The sequence below is a fragment of the Syngnathus typhle genome, linkage group LG1, assembly GCF_033458585.1.
Source record: "Syngnathus typhle isolate RoL2023-S1 ecotype Sweden linkage group LG1, RoL_Styp_1.0, whole genome shotgun sequence".
Lineage (NCBI taxonomy): Eukaryota > Metazoa > Chordata > Actinopteri > Syngnathiformes > Syngnathidae > Syngnathus > Syngnathus typhle.
Window position 1 is genome coordinate 13117873 of NC_083738.1, and position 16414 is coordinate 13134286.

A 16414-nucleotide genomic window follows, 5' to 3' on the forward strand; every position below is an offset into this window, starting at 1 on the left:
ATGCTGCTAACATTGAACGTGTTCGGTGCTGCTGTGCGTCTTTGACCCAGCGTGAGCACACTGTTTAGTATCGCTGATATTGTCCATATTTGCGCTGCCGTTAATCCGTTTGTGACTTGTTTAGCTCGCGCCGTTTGATTGACAGCTCCCGGCGCTCTCCTTTTTAGTTTGCCTCGTATCTGGCTGAGTGTCATAAGTATTGTAACTCATGCATTGTATTGTTCCTTTCTGTTGCAGAACCACACGTGCTCACAAAAATACCCACATGCATACACATTCGCATTCATTCACGTCCCTGCATCATCGCAACGTGTGCCTATGTCCATTTGCCTGTATGCCCATTTGACCATCAGCGCCTGTTACTTGCTTGTGCCCGCAACTCATTAAAGCTGAACTGAACAACAGCTTCATCTCCTGTGTTCTGACAGACACCCGGGGGCGAAAAGAACAGACCCAATTGAAGCCAACACCTTTACAGTCCAGGCTCCCCGACAGTATGTGTACTAAGGTGCACGGTAAGGGAATATATTACATTTTATTCAGCCCTTGGAGAGTAAATGTCAGAAAGTTGAACATTTTAAAATTGCCATTGCCTTGAGTTGTCCTAAGTGGACCACACACTAAAAAATGTGAAAATTTCCCATCCAATGAGAAGGAAAAAAACAAAGGGTATTATGAAGTAAAAAAGCAAACTGAATATGAATCATTGAATCAATGCGTTCCTTAATCGAGAAAAGGACACCTACCTCTTCAGTCGCAACAATATCTTCAAAAGGATCAGCAAAGTCACTTGGGCTTTTCTTCAGTGTCTGGTCAGCAGGTAGCGTGTTATCGTTGTAAGAAGACACAAACTTAAAGTCACTGGTTCTGGAGCCTGTTGTCAAGTAGGTGTCATAGTTGTAGGTGCTGCGTAAAGTTCCCGTACCGTCCACATCTGCATAATTAGGAGGCAGATATGCGCTGGGGATGGCAACTGCTCCATCAAACAACAGTCTAGGCTTTCTCCTGCGACAAAATCTCACAGCCAGGACCACCATGATGAAGGTCAGGAAGAAGGTGGACACAGACACCAGCGCAATGATCAGATAAGAGGTCAGCTTGGAGTTCTTCTCGTCGTAAGAAATGTCCTTCAGCTCCGGCACCTCTGCCAAGTTGTCCGAGATAAGTAAATACATGGAGCAGGTGGCTGAGAGAGGGGGCTGTCCGTTATCTTTGACGGCCACAATCAGGTTCTGCTTCATGCTGTCAGACTCAGAAATGTCCCGCTGGGTCCTTATCTCTCCGCTGTGGAGACCGATGGTGAAAAGTCCCGCATCTGTGGACTTGAGGATGTGATAGGACAGCCAGGCGTTCTGTCCCGAGTCAGCATCCACCGCGATAACTTTGGACACCACAGAGCCTCCGTGTGCACCTTTGGGGACCAGCTCGGTCATGAAGGAGTTGCCCTCCGGGGCCGGGTAAAGGATCTGAGGAGAATTGTCGTTCACATCCCAGATGAACACACTGACGCTCACATTGCTGCTCAGCGGAGGAGAACCGTTGTCCCTGGCCATCACGTGTACTTGAAAACTCCTCAGATGTTCGTAATCGAAGGACCTGACGGCATGGATCGACCCCGTGTCTCCGTTGACAGACACGTAGGAGGACACCGGGGAGCCGTTCACCTCAGCAGGTAAGAGGGAATAAATCACAGTGCCATTCTGTCTCCAGTCAGGGTCTTTAGCACTGACAGAGCATAAGGTGGAGCCAGCTTTGTTATTTTCACTCATGTATGCACTGTAGGACTGTTCCTCAAACACGGGCGGGTTGTCGTTGATGTCTCCCATAGACAAGTGAACACTTTTTGAGGAGGACAGAGGAGGAGAGCCCTCGTCAGTGGCGCCAATTGTAATGTTGTAGTCTGACACTAGTTCACGGTCCAGAAGTCCAGTGGTCACCAGAGAATAATAGTTTTTGATAGAAGGAACTAACTTAAAGGGGACATTTTGTTGAATGGAGCAGTGGACAAGTCCATTTTTTTCAGAGTCTCTGTCCTGCACATTAATGATGCCCACCTCTGTGCCAGGTGAAACGTTCTCTGGTACTGGATTGGTTAGTGACATTAAATTGATCACAGGAGCATTGTCATTTACATCAGTAATATCTATTAAGACTTTGGCATAGGAGGTCAGTCCCAAACCATCTTTCGCTTGTACACTAAGTTCAAATGAAATTTCTGCCTCAAAATCAATTAAACCAGTTATTCTAATTATACCTGTTAATGGATCAATAGAAAAGACAGTCACCTCATCATCAGCTCCATGGCCAAAGTCATATGTCACTTCCCCATTCACTCCTTCATCAACATCAGTTGCACTAACTTTAACTACCATTGTATCTGGAGGCGAGTTTTCAGGCAGACTGGCTTTATAAACGGCTTTGCTGAACACTGGGGCGTTATCATTAGCGTCCAGCACGGTGACATGTATGACTCCTGTGCCTGATTTCTGAGGAGAGCCGCCATCTAAAGCTGTGAGAAGCAAATTCATCTCACTTTGCTTTTCTCGGTCTAGCTTATTTTCTAGAACAAGCTCGACTTTGTTGTTGTCAACAGCAAGTATAAAGTTTGCATTTCTTTGTAGACTGTATCTTTGAACTGAATTTTGCCCAATATCTGCATCATGAGCCTTCTCGATGGAAAAACGACTGCCCTTTTCTGCCGACTCGCTTATTTCCATTTCAATCAAATTATTTTTGAATTTTGGCGAGTTGTCATTTATATCTTGAATATGAATATTAATGCGATGAAGCTCAAGAGGATTTTCTAACACCAAATCCATTTTAATAGTGCAAGATGGTTTCTTCCCGCAAAGGCTTTCTCTATCTATTCTCTCCGATGTGATCAAGTCTCCAGTGCTCAAATTAATCTCACAGTACTGCTTACGTGTCCCGGCAACATTAACACGGGCACTCCGTGTAGAAAGCGTCCTTGGATCCACGCTCAGATCTTTTGCTATATTTCCAACAACAGACGAGCGTTTCATCTCTTCTGGAACAGAATAGCTCAGATCTCCGTCGACGAGGCGCGTTTGAGCAACAACGATAAAAACATATATCAGACGCTGAAGAAAGAAATCCTTGACTCCCATGTTTAGAGAAATAATCCAAAACGTGTTCAATCTCCTGTTCAAATAAAACAGTCCGATGATCCACACAATTCCCACTTTGAAGCTGGTCTACACAAAAATATTCACTAGGTTCCAATCATCCGCAGAAAGACAAAGCGACCAGAAGGTTTGCAGTAAGAGACGGGCTGGGTCCGGGTTTGCGTTGTCCAAGCCAACAGTGACACCTAGAGTCCGTTTTAATCAATAGCACTAAATCCATCCATCCATCCCTCCTTTCATCCACCCATCCATCCATGATCTGAACCGCTGTATATCACCACCCCCAGGATAAAAAAAACATACAAAAGTACCCTACACACGTTAATAAATACGCATTTAAAACTGTTGTGCCCTGTGCATTAGTCAATGACAAATGTAACAGGGGAAACATCAACTTAATTTCACAGCATCTCCTTATTCAAGCCTATGTAGCCTTAAGGTTTGAAAATCACGACAGTATTTAAGGACTAATAAAATATCTTGCATATCATATCTCCTGATGAGTGATATACTGGCAAAATATAAAGGGTGAGTAATTTATGTATAGAGTTGTTCAAAAATGGAATGAAATAAAACTGAACTGTGGATCAACCATCTCGATTCTTTTGCATGTCTGAGAACAAAATTGAAGTACCGTTAAGTCAGTTATAACCGGGATTTTCAGCACCATGGACAGGTACCGAACGCTTGAGTGCATTAATATGGCAGCACAGGGGCTCACTCGTAGGTTTGAACACATGCAAAAAGTATAAATTTTACTTAAAAAATAGGGGCAAATTAGATTATTTTATTTTTACACAGAGAAGAAAAAATGGTAACATGTAAGGAATAAAACTGGAAATGCTGAGAATATACAAAATACTGTAAATGTGACATCAGACAATATGAGGGTACAAACTGAGAAGGAAAGGAACATGTGAAGTATATTAGTTAAATGCTCATTTTGCTTTGTGTCTCATATTTGGGGTTTCTTTTTGCAGACAACGTAAAAAAAATGCAGCTTGACCCAGGATTTACCGAAGGGAAAGGGACTTGGAAGGGAGGTAGGTGTGGAACGGAAGACACAGACAGGATAGAGACTCACGGCCAGAAAACAGACAAACCGACCGACAGAAGTCCACTTGGACAAGGTTAAAATTCTGACCGTGAGCCTCAAGACAGACCGGGGGGAAATCCCAGACGACAGGAACACTGGGCACGGACAAGGACGGCACACAACAGTAGACACCACAAGGAGGTACACACGGGCAGGGTTTAAATACATCAGGTAACAAGAGGGAGCAGGTGACAGACATGACGATAACGAAGGGGTGTGGCTGAGGGAAGTTGATGGCCAAACATGCTCTGTCACGGGCGTGACAATCTTGCCTTATTGGCGTAGAGCAACTCTGCAGAGGGGCGGTTTATATGCATTTGCCTTTCAAAACAAAATGATTACAAGTCATCTTAAATGACCGAGTTGGTCTTTTAGTAAATTAATGGGTACTATACAAGAGTATCGTAACGCGGAAGACAGTGAAAGTGCACTGAGTATGTAATACAAATGTGTAAGAAACAATCCTTGTTGATAGGGGCAGCACTATGTATTTATCTAAGAAAAATACTGTGGGGGGGGGGGGGGGATGAGCCTGCACCATTGTTTTAGACTTAATATTGAAATTTCTTTTGCACACCAGGAGATTAAATGAACCAAATGAGAAGGAAAAAGGGGAATGAACACAGAAAGACTAAATGAATTTGTATTATTGAGTTAACGGAAGTAGATGTTTTTATGATCTCATAGAGAACAAAAGAGTCTTACCTCTATTTCCTCGAGACCTTCAAAAGGATCAGCAAAGTCACTTGGACTTTTCTTCAGAGTCTGGTCAGCAGGCAGCGTGTTGTCGTTGTAAGAAGACACAAACTTAAAGTCACTGGTTCTGGAGCCTGTTGTCAAGTAGGCGTCATAGTTGTAGGTGCTGCGTAAAGTTCCCGTGCCGTCCACATCTGCGTAATTAGGAGGCAGATATGCGCTGGGGATGGCAACTGCTCCATCAAACAACAGTCTGGGCTTTCTCCTGCGGCAAAACCTCACAGCCAAGACCACCATGATGAAGGTCAGGAAGAAGGTGGATACGGACACCAGGGCAATGATCAGATAAGAGGTCAGCTTGGAGTTCTTCTCGTCGTAGGATATGTCCTTCAGCTCCGGCACCTCGGCCAAGTTATCAGAGATAAGCAAATACATGGAGCAGGTGGCTGAGAGAGGGGGCTGTCCGTTATCTTTGACGGCCACAATCAAGTTCTGCTTCATGCTGTCAGACTCCAAAATATCCCGTTGGGTCCTGATCTCTCCACTGTGGAGACCGATGTTGAAAAGTCCCGCGTCTGTGGACTTGAGGATGTGATAGGACAGCCAGGCATTCTGGCCCGAGTCGGCGTCCACCGCGATTACTTTGGACACTACAGAGCCTCCGTGCGCAGCTTTGGGGACCAGCTCGGTCATGAAGGAGTTGCCCTCCGGGGAGGGGTACAGGATCTGAGGAGAGTTGTCATTCACGTCCCAGATGAACACACTGACGCTCACATTGCTGCTCAGCGGAGGAGAGCCATTGTCTCTTGCCATCACGTGGACTTGGAAACTCCTCAGGTGTTCATAATCGAAGGACCTGACAGCGTGGATTACCCCTGTGTCTCCATTGACAGACACATAGGAGGACACTGGTGCACCGTTCACCTCAGCAGGTATGAGAGAATAAATGACGGTGCCGTTCTGTCTCCAGTCAGGGTCTTGAGCATTGACAGAGCATAAGGTGGAGCCAGCTTTGTTATTTTCACTCACATATGCGCTGTAGGACTGTTCCTCAAACACGGGCGGGTTGTCGTTGATGTCTCCCACAGACAAGTGGACGCTTTTTGAGGAGGACAGAGGAGGGGAGCCCTCGTCAGTGGCGCTGATTGTAATGTTGTAGTCTGACACTAGTTCACGGTCCAGGAGTCCAGTAGTGACTAGAGAATAATAGTTTTTGATAGAAGGAACTAACTTGAAGGGGACATTTTGTTGAGTGGAGCAGTGGACAAGTCCATTTTTTTCAGAGTCTCTGTCCTGGACATTAATGATGCCCACCTCTGTGCCAGGTGACACGTTCTCTGCTACTGGATTAGATAGTGACTTTACATTGATCACCGGAGCGTTGTCATTTACATCAGTAATATCTAATAAAACTTTGGCATAGGAGGTCAGTCCCAAACCATCTTTAGCTTGTACACTAAGTTCAAATGAAATTCCTTCTTCAAAATCAACCACACCAGTTATTCTAATAATTCCTGTTAAAGGATCAATAGAAAAGACATTAACCGCTTCATCAGCTACATGGCCAAAGTCATATGTCAATTCCCCATTCATTCCCTCATCTGCGTCAGTAGCACTTACTTTAATTACCGTTGTATCTGAAGGTGAGTTTTCAGGCAGACTGGCTTTATAAACGGCTTTGCTGAACACTGGAGCGTTATCATTAGCATCCAGCACAGTGACGTGTATGACTACCGTACCTGATCTCTTAGGAGAGCCACCATCTAAAGCTGTGAGAAGCAAATTCATCTCACTTTGCTTTTCTCTGTCCAGTTTATTTTCTAAGACAAGCTCAACCTTGTTGTCGTTAACAGTGAGGATAAAATTGTTATTCTTTTGCAGATCATAACTTTGAACTGCATTTTGGCCTATATCTGCATCATGAGCCTTCTCGATGGAAAAACGACTGCCCTTTTCTGCTGACTCCCATATTTCCATTTCAATAAAATTATTTTTGAATTTTGGAGGGTTGTCATTTGCATCTTGAATGTGTAGATTTATCCGATGAAGCTCAAGAGGATTTTCGAACACCAAATCCATTTTAATCGTGCAAGATGGTTTCTTCCCACAAAGGCTCTCTCTGTCAATTCTCTCCTCTGTGATCAAGTCACCTGTGCTCAGATTAATCACACAATACTGCTTACGTGTCCCCTCAACATCAATTCGGGCGTTTCGTGCAGACAACGTCCTCGGATCCACGCTCAGATCTTTTGCTATATTTCCAACAACAGACGAGCGTTTCATCTCTTCTGGAACAGAATAGCTCAGATCTCCGTCGACGAGGCGGGTTTGAGCAACGACGATAAAAACATACATCAGTCGCTGAAGAAAGAAATCCTTGACTCCCATGTTTAGAGAAATAATCCAAAACGTGTTCAATCTCCTGTTCAAATAAAACGGTCCGATGATCCACACAATTCCCACTTTGAAGCTGGTCTACACAAAAATATTCACTAGGTTCCAATCATCCGCAGAAAGACAAAGCGACCAGAAGGTTTGCAGTAAGAGACGGGCTGGGTCCGGGTTTGCGTTGTCCAAGCCAACAGCGACACCTAGAGTCCATTTTAATCAATAGCACTAAATGCATCCATCCATCCCTCCATTCATCCACCCATCCATCCATTATCTGAACCGCTGTATATCACCAACCCCAGGATGAAAAAAAAAACATACAAAAGTACCCTACACACGTTAATAAATATGCATTTAAAACCGTTGTGCCCTGTGCATTAGTCAATGACAAATGTAACAGGGGAAACATCAATTTAATTTCACAGCATCTCCTTATTCAAGCTTATGTATCCTTCAGGTTTGAAAATCATGACAGTACTTTTAAGGACCAATACAATATTTTGCATATTTTGCATATCTCCCGATATGTGATATACTGGCAAAATATAAAGGGTGAGTAATTTATCTATAGAGTTGTTCAAAAATGGAATGAAATAAAACTAAACTGTGGATCAACAGTCTTGATTCTTTTGAATGTCTGAGAACAAAATTGAAGTACCGTTAAGTCAGTTGTAACCGGGACTTTCAGCACCATGGACAGGTACCGAACGCTTGAGTTACGCTCGAGTGCATTAATATGGCAGCACAGAGGCTCACTCGTCGGTTTGAACACATGCAACAAGCATTTCAGAGATGGGAATTAGGAAAAAAAAGTATAAATTTAACTGCAAAAATGGGGGCAAATTAGATTATTTTATTTTTACACAGAGAGAAGAAAAAAATGGTAACATGTAAGGAATAAAATTGGAAATGTTAAGAATATACAAAATACTGTAAATGTGACAACATCAGACAATATCAGGGTACAAACTGAGGAGGAAAGGAAGTGTATTATATAAATGCTCATTTCGCTTTGTGTCTCATATTTGTGGTTTCTTTTTGCAGAAAACATTTTAAAAAAAAGTCCCCGTTATGTATAATTACGCTTTGTCATCTTTGTCAGGAATGAGTTGAGCCAGGGCGACCAAATGCAGCTTGAACCAGGATTTACCGAAGGGAAAGGGAGTTGGAAGGGAGGTAGGTGTGGAATGGAAGACACAGACGGGATAGAGACTCACGGCCACTAAACAGATAGACCGACCGACAGAAGACCACTTGGACAAGGTTAAAATTCTGACTGTGAGCCTCCAAACAGACTGAGGGAAAACCAGACGACAAGAACAGGAACACTGGGCACAGCCAGGAATTGAAACAACAGTAGACACTGACAAGGAGGAACACACGGGTGGGGTTTAAATACATCAGGTAACAAGAGGGAGCAGGTGACAGACATGACGATAACAAAGGGGTGTGGCTGAGGGAAGTTGACGGCCGAGCGTGCTCTGGCACGGGCATGACAATCTTGCCTTATTGGCGTAGAACAACTCTGCAGAGTTACATGCATTTGCCTTTCAAAACAAAATGATTACAAGTCCTCTTAAGTGACCAAGTTGGTCTTTTAATAAAATAATTGCAGATGGACACCCTTGCACTACAGAGGGATGGGTACTATACAAGAGTATCGTAACCCAGAGGACAGTGAAAGTGCACCGAGTATGTAATGCAAATGCGTAAGAAACAATCCTTGTTGATAGGGGCAACACTATGTATTTATCTAAGAAAAATAGTGTGTGGGGGCTGGGGGGAAATGAGTCTGCACCATTGTTTTAGACTTAATGACATTTCTTTTGCACACCAGGAGATTAAATAATAAAGTTGAGAACCAAATGAGAAGGAAAAAAGGGAATGAACACAGAAAGACTAAATGAATTTGTATTATTGAGTTAACGGAAGTAGATGTTTTTATGATCTCATAGAGAACAAAAGAGTCTTACCTCTATTTCCTTGAGACCTTCAAAAGGATCAGCAAAGTCACTTGGACTTTTCTTCAGAGTCTGGTCAGCAGGCAGCGTGTTGTCGTTGTAAGAAGACACAAACTTAAAGTCACTGGTTCTCGAGCCCGTTGTCAAGTAGGCATCATAGTTGTACGTGCTGCGTAAAGTTCCCGTGCCATCCACATCTGCGTAATTAGGAGGCAGATACGCGCTGGGGATGGCAACTGCTCCATCAAACAACAGTCTGGGCTTTCTCCTGCGACAAAACCTTACAGCCAGGACCACCATGATGAAGGTCAGGAAGAAGGTGGACACGGACACCAGCGCGATGATCAGATAAGAGGTCAGCTTGGAGTTCTTCTCATCGTAAGAAATGTCCTTCAGCTCCGGCACCTCGGCCAGGTTATCCGAGATAAGCAAATACATGGAGCAGGTGGCTGAGATAGGGGGCTGTCCGTTATCTTTGACGGTCACAATCAGATTCTGTTTCATGCTGTCCGACTCCAAAATGTCCCGCTGGGTCCTGATCTCTCCACTGTGAAGACCGATAGTGAAAAGTCCCGCATCTGTGGACTTAAGGATGTGATAGGACAGCCAGGCGTTCTGGCCTGAGTCGGCGTCCACCGCGATCACTTTGGACACCACAGAGCCTCCGTGCGCAGCTTTGGGGACCAGCTCGGTCATGAAGGAGTTGCCCTCCGGGGCGGGGTATAGGATCTGAGGAGAGTTGTCGTTCACGTCCCAGATGAAGACGCTGACGCTCACGTTGCTGCTCAGCGGAGGAGAGCCATTGTCTCTGGCCATGACGTGGACTTGAAAACTCCTCAGGTGTTCATAATCGAACGACCTGACAGCGTGGACTGCCCCCGTGTCTCCGTTGACAGACACGTAGGAGGACACCGGGGCGCCGTTCACCTCAGCAGGTAAGAGAGAATAAATGACAGTGCCATTCTGTCTCCAGTCGGGGTCTTGAGCACTGACAGAGCATAAAGTGAAGCCAGCTTTGTTATTTTCACTCACATATGCACTGTAGGACTGTTCCTCAAATACGGGCGGGTTGTCGTTGATGTCTCCCACGGACAAGTGGACACTTTTGGAGGAGAACAGAGGAGGAGAGCCCTCGTCAGTGACGCTGATTGTAATGTTGTAGTCTGACACTAGTTCACGGTCAAGTTCTTCGGTCGTCACCAGAGAATAATAGTTTTTGATAGAAGGAACTAACTTGAAGGGGACATTTTGTTGAATGGAGCAGTGGACCTGTCCATTCTTCTCAGAGTCTCTGTCCTGCACGTTGATGATGCCAACCTCTGAGCCAGGGGGCACATTCTCTGCTACTGGATTGGTCAGTGACTTTAAATTAATTACAGGAATGTTATCATTAACATCGGTGATATCTATTAGAACTTTAGCGTATGATGTCAGCCCTAAACCATCTTTAGCTTCTACTCTCATTTCATACGAGGCTTTCTCTTCAAAGTCAGTCACACCTGTGACTTTAATTTCACCTGTCGTGGGATCAATCAAAAACACATTAATATTATTACCAGATACGTGGCCAAAATCATAAGTCACAGCGCCATTTACTCCCTCATCTGCGTCAGTAGCACTAACTTTAATTACTGTTGTATCTGAAGGCGAGTTTTCAGGCAGACTGGCTTTATAAACGGCTTTGCTGAACACTGGGGCGTTATCATTGGCGTCCAGCACGGTGACGTGTATGACGACTGTGCCTGATCTCCGAGGAGAGCCGCCATCTAAAGCTGTTAGAAGCAAATTCATCTCACCTTGCTTTTCTCGGTCGAGCTTATTTTCTAAAACGAGCTCGACTTTGTTGTTGTCAACTGAAAGAATAAAATAAGAATTCTTCTGTAAATTGTACATTTTAACATCATTTTGACCAATATCTGCATCATGAGCCTCTTCAATTGAAAAACGACTGCCCTTTTCTGCCGACTCACTTATTTCCATTTCGATTAAATTATTTTTGAAGTGCGGCGAGTTATCATTTACATCTTGAATATGGAGACTCACGCGATGCAGCTCAAGAGGATTTTCCAAAACCAGATCCACTTTTACAACGCATGAGGGCTTCTTGTCACAAAGGATTTCTCTGTCAATTCTCTCCGCTATTATCAAATCTCCGTTGCTGAGATTCAAATCACAATAACGCCTTCGAGTATCCTCGAAATCAATCCGAGCTTTTCGTGATGATAATGTCCTCAAGTCCACTCCGAGATCTTTGGCGATATTTCCAAAAGCAGACAAGCGCTCCATCTCCTCTGCAAGAGAATAGCTGAGATCTCCTTCAACGCGGGGCAGCATCCAAATAAAAGCAAAAATGCAGACAATCGGGCACAGCACTGAAATTCCTTTGTTTGCCATTGTTGCGCAAAAAAAAACCAGACACCCAGGTCTGCAAAACACAATACACCAGAAAATTGCGTCAGAAATCGAAATTAGACCGTAATGCTACATTTGACTTCGTCGACACGAAAGGCGGTGGAATGAAATGATTTCTGGAACGGGTGGAAAGCAAAGGCGTGGAGGTGCTGTTTGTGTGAGCTCACAGCGGCACCACGAGTCGTTTTTCGCTCTTTACATTTGCATCCTGGAATTGATCATACCGACCATGCAACGCTGACATAATTATCGGACTTTTTAAAATATTTAGTATAGCCTATAACGTTTCGTATAGTTGCAATTATTAGCCGCAACGAGCGGGATGAACATAATATACAGCAAGTCATTTGTGTGTGCTTTTTTTCGTGGCATTTTTTATACTAACGAGGACAAATAAATAAATAAACAAATAAATAAACAGCTATACAGCAATGAAAGCACAAGTCAACAGCAAATTTGAATCAGAGATGACTATTTTTTCACGTAATAAATACATTTATGCCGATTTAAATAATATTCACTTTCCCTGGCACATTCAGTTTTTGAGATATTTTCTTTTCTTTGTTTTTTAAATTTGTTAAATTATCATACACTGTAAAACATTGCGGTAATATTCCACTGCAAAATTGTGTGTGTCTTCTATTTTCATCTTTATTGGAAAAAAACAGATTGGATTTTAGCAATTAGCACAAACATATGTAATACCAAAAACAGTCACTTGGACGATCAACAAAAACAAATATTAAGGACAGAGAGAAAAATTAACTTCAGTATGTACAAGAATGCACACACACTAGAGTCACACAGCCTTGGATCCAGGTAGACCAAGTGTTTAATGTTCAGCCAGTGAGATGCATGATGAGATGCAGACACCTGGCAGACGTGTTTCCCAAAAATGTATTTCTGCACCACGGTTGATCATTTTGGACTCAAGGTTTGCATGTTTGGCTATTTAGAGGTGAGATACCTTGGTCTGTCAGCCTAAAAGTAGCTAACTCCTGTGAAGATGGTCCAGGTAAAGAACACAATTGATCACTGAGTATTCAAATCAAGTCAAGTTTATTTGTATACCCCTAAATCACAAGCAGTCTCAAAGTGCTTCACATAGACAAACAAATTGACAATTTTTCTCAAAGCATCCCCTGATCTTAAGCTGCCAAAAGGGAAAGGAAAAACTACAAAAGAAACTTTTGAAAAAATCCATTCAGCAGAATAAAATTCAATACTCTCACATGGTTCATCTGATGAGCTTCTGTTCTCCATTTAAAGGATAGTTCAACATTCTGTCACATAGTCCCACTGTGATTGCAGTAGTTTACTGCACATGTACCATGTGCACATCTGTTCAAAGTAAGGGAAGAAAAGAAAATAATGCTTGTAGCTTAATAAAATATTTTGTAACAGAGCTGTGTTATTTTGTTTCATTCACAATCATAATTTGCAAAACAGCAAATGAAAATCACATTATTAACTGTAGAGACATTTTATAACAAAATACAGTACTATTTATTTTCAGGTATTTATTAATACTTTGTAATTGTATAGATTGTGTTCGACTACCAATGAGTCCTTCACTTGTGGGACACACTCAAAAGGTTTCTGTGTCCAGTCCAGGAGTCCCACGCGATGCCCATTTGAGGCGCTGCTGTTCCCTCTGAATATGAGCTGTGCACAGTGTGCAGTCTTCCAGAGGAGGCGGAGCTCTGAGTCACCCACCCGAGACCCGTTTGCTTCAGAAAATCACTCCCTGGGCATGCATCCTCAGAATCTGTGATATTTGATAAAACTGTCTAGTTCCACCACCCCATCTATTTTGGGGGGGAATTCAGATTAAAATTTTCTTTTTTCTGTCCCCTTTCTCAGTTTCCAATCATGTTGCTTAGATGTGCTGTGATATTTTGCCCAGAAGATGGCGCCTTCTACTCACGACCCCTCCAAATGGGACCTGCAGCTTCTTGTTACTACTTGTTTCCTGTCACCAGCTCGCTTGTGCATAAGGAGGTCGATGGTTTCAGAAAATCTATCCTACAGATTGGTCTGTGATAAAATTTCCTATTCGTGCATTTTAGTAAAACTGTTCTAGCACATCACTCATTTCAACAAGGTACAGTCAAAAAAAGTAATGCAATACAGTATAATTCCATATGGCAATCAATCAATGGGTGCCTTGTATAATTAATGACATACAAAGCAGTTTTCGAATGGCAGCCACCTTTGTATCAACATCGGCATGCAGTGTGCAGAGAGTAGATTTAGGTCACCTATTTCCAGTTAAATGGTGATTGCTTGAAATCAATTATTTCACAATTGTGAGCATGTGCCTATTGCATGTAATGACCGGTCCCCCTAATGGCTCATTGTGTCAAAGCTGATTAAAAGGAAATGAAATACTGACAACACATTCTGTTCATGCATATGAATATTTTTTATGCATGCACAAAATAGCTAAATGTGGAGACTAAATGTGGACCTGGTGTGAAAAGACAATTGTGAGGTTATAATGACCGATTGCAAGAAATTGTTACATCACATAACATGTTAAATGTGACTCGCGTTTTGATTATTTGACTTTAATGCGGTCTTCTCCAACAATAGACCTAATTCATCTCACCATCTTCATCCTTGCTGTTCAATGCTTATCCCCTTTGTCTTCCACAGCAGCTGGATGATGCTTCTGTGAGTCACTGCAGATGATGTCACCCTCCACTTATGGACAAAAGGTTAAACAGATGCACCTATCTTAAATCACACCTCCCTTCTATTGTATGTGGTTTATATATTATACTTTGGAAGACCTAAATATGTATCCTTATAATATATATATATATATATATATGCCTAGTTTTTGAGTTCAGAAATATACAGAAGATATTTTCAACACTGCTCCAGAATCTGCCAAAACATATACATTCAAATTCATTACAAATTATAAACACCACAGGATAATTATCTGTCAAAAGTTTCCCTGTTTATTTGTTGATTAGTTAAATTGGCCACATTTAGAAAGACTAGGGCGCATTTTCCAATTACTCATAATGGTATTTCAGTTTGTGTGATGTTGCTCTTAGAAAAATGCTTTGTGGAAGCTGTGTGTGTAGTCATGTAAAAAAAGATAGGCAGACGAATGTGTCAAGATGATTTACACATTGACACAGTGGAACGTAGTGGCTTACAATGAAAACAGAACAGATGCCTTATTATAGACATTTTGAGCATTGGTTATTGTTACCTGGATCACTAGATGTGCCGCCTATTTAATTGTTACTGTGGGGGCTGCTGTGTGTATGTTTAAGTGTGATTACCACCCCCACAAAGCAACAATACATCACCTGCCCAGTTGACATTTTGTTTGATATTGTGCCTCTTACATACCAATAAGCAAATCAACATTCTTTCATCCTCATTGTGTTGTTTAACATTTTTCAAGTCTTTCCAGCCTAATTCAAACTCATTACTCTTTCCTCTTATATTGCAAACTTGAATACAGCCATTTATCCATCTGTCTAAAAAATTCATCAAGACAACTGTCATTTATGAATAATTTGTCTTCTTTTAATATTTTAACCATTTTAATCCCAGTCATGACTGATTATTCAAAATTTAAAAATAAATGATGTTCTGCCATAAATTCTGACATACAATTCAGGTGGCATTCAGAGTAACAGGATTGATTATCCCTTATTTAGGGCAGCAAAGCATATCTTTGCATTTCATTTGCAGCAGACATCTTCCGGGATCCAATACATCTATTTAGCCACTCTGTGTAATTTTCTCTTGTACATGTGGAAGCTTCCATTCCCAAGGGACTGTTGGGACCATGTGCGCCCATGACATTAGACCAGGGCTCGGCAACCCAAAATGTTCAACGAGCCATATTGTCCTTTACCCTTTCCTTCACTATTCTTGCGGCGAGAGACATATCTTTAATTTTCTGAATGATCTCGGTTTTGTGTTTGAAGTCCGGAAATAGGCACTCTGGTACTTTAATGAAGGAATCCTTCATGTACTCACCATCGCCGAATGGTTTCCCGAACTTTATTATCTCCCGGGCTGCAACAAAACTTGCAGCAGTAGTAGAGTTTGGAGATGCAATCCACTTCTTGAAGCGTTTTTTTTTGTACTCAAATTTCTCCACCAACACTGCAATTGTACCTTTCCTTTCAGTTCCAACTGGATGATCGGCAGCAAATTTTGCACGCTTTAGCCGAAAATGTCGCTCCAAATTGCTCTTCTTCTGGTTTGACAAATTGCAAATCAAACATGCAGGCAATCCTTCCGCATTGGCAATGAAAGCAAATGGTTCCGTCCGGTCTTCCTCAAACCCTCTGTTCTCATCAGCAATCTTGCCCCTGTTTGACTTTTGAATCCATGGCCCATCACTCTCTCACGCCCCTGTTTGTTAACAACTCACCTGTGCTGTGTCGCAGGCTATGACGCAATTAGGCTATTTGATGCTATTCTGGAATTTGGCATTTTAATGCATTTATAACTACATACATTTTTACAGCATAAGAATGTTTATGTCATGACTAACTTCTAAAAACCATATTAAAAAAAAAAAAAAAAAAAACACCGCCAACAACAAAAAAAAACATATTTTTCCATTTCCAAGCATTTTTGCAAAAGCTAGAGGGAGCCGCTAGGAGGGGGGGGGGGGGGGTGTAAAGACCCGCATGCGGCTCTGGAGTCGCGGGTCGCCAACTCCTGCATTA

General features: G+C 42.5%; 3 protein-coding genes across 3 annotated transcripts in view; all 3 read right to left on the bottom strand.

Moving 5' to 3' along the window:
- The window catches only part of LOC133154375 (protocadherin gamma-C5-like), a 211091-nt gene extending 203626 nt beyond the window's left edge, over positions 1-7465 (bottom strand). The window contains exon 1 of the mRNA XM_061279336.1: positions 4948-7465. Coding sequence (XP_061135320.1) covers positions 4948-7326 — 2379 coding nt within the window. The 5' untranslated portion in view covers positions 7327-7465. The remainder of the gene's footprint in view (positions 1-4947) is intronic.
- Positions 540-3270, bottom strand: LOC133162322 (protocadherin gamma-A12-like). Its single transcript, XM_061291449.1, has 2 exons — positions 747-3270; positions 540-545 (listed from the first exon to the last, which is right to left on the bottom strand). The coding sequence occupies exons 1-2, from the start codon at positions 3126-3128 to the stop codon at positions 540-542; spliced, it is 2388 nt and encodes a 795-aa protein (XP_061147433.1). The 5' UTR covers positions 3129-3270.
- Positions 7466-9278: 1813 nt separating the features above from the next.
- On the bottom strand, positions 9279-11786 carry LOC133155719 (putative protocadherin beta-18). Its single transcript, XM_061281635.1, has one exon. The coding sequence runs from the start codon at positions 11682-11684 to the stop codon at positions 9279-9281; it is 2406 nt and encodes an 801-aa protein (XP_061137619.1). The 5' UTR covers positions 11685-11786.
- Between the last annotated feature and the right edge of the window lie 4628 nt (positions 11787-16414).

What these genes read in the sequence shown, in the direction of transcription:
- LOC133162322 (XM_061291449.1), bottom strand. Translation starts at nt 3,128, where the DNA reads ATGGGAGTCAAGGATTTCTTTCTTCAGCGTCTGATATATGTTTTTATC.
- LOC133155719 (XM_061281635.1), bottom strand. Translation starts at nt 11,684, where the DNA reads ATGGCAAACAAAGGAATTTCAGTGCTGTGCCCGATTGTCTGCATTTTT.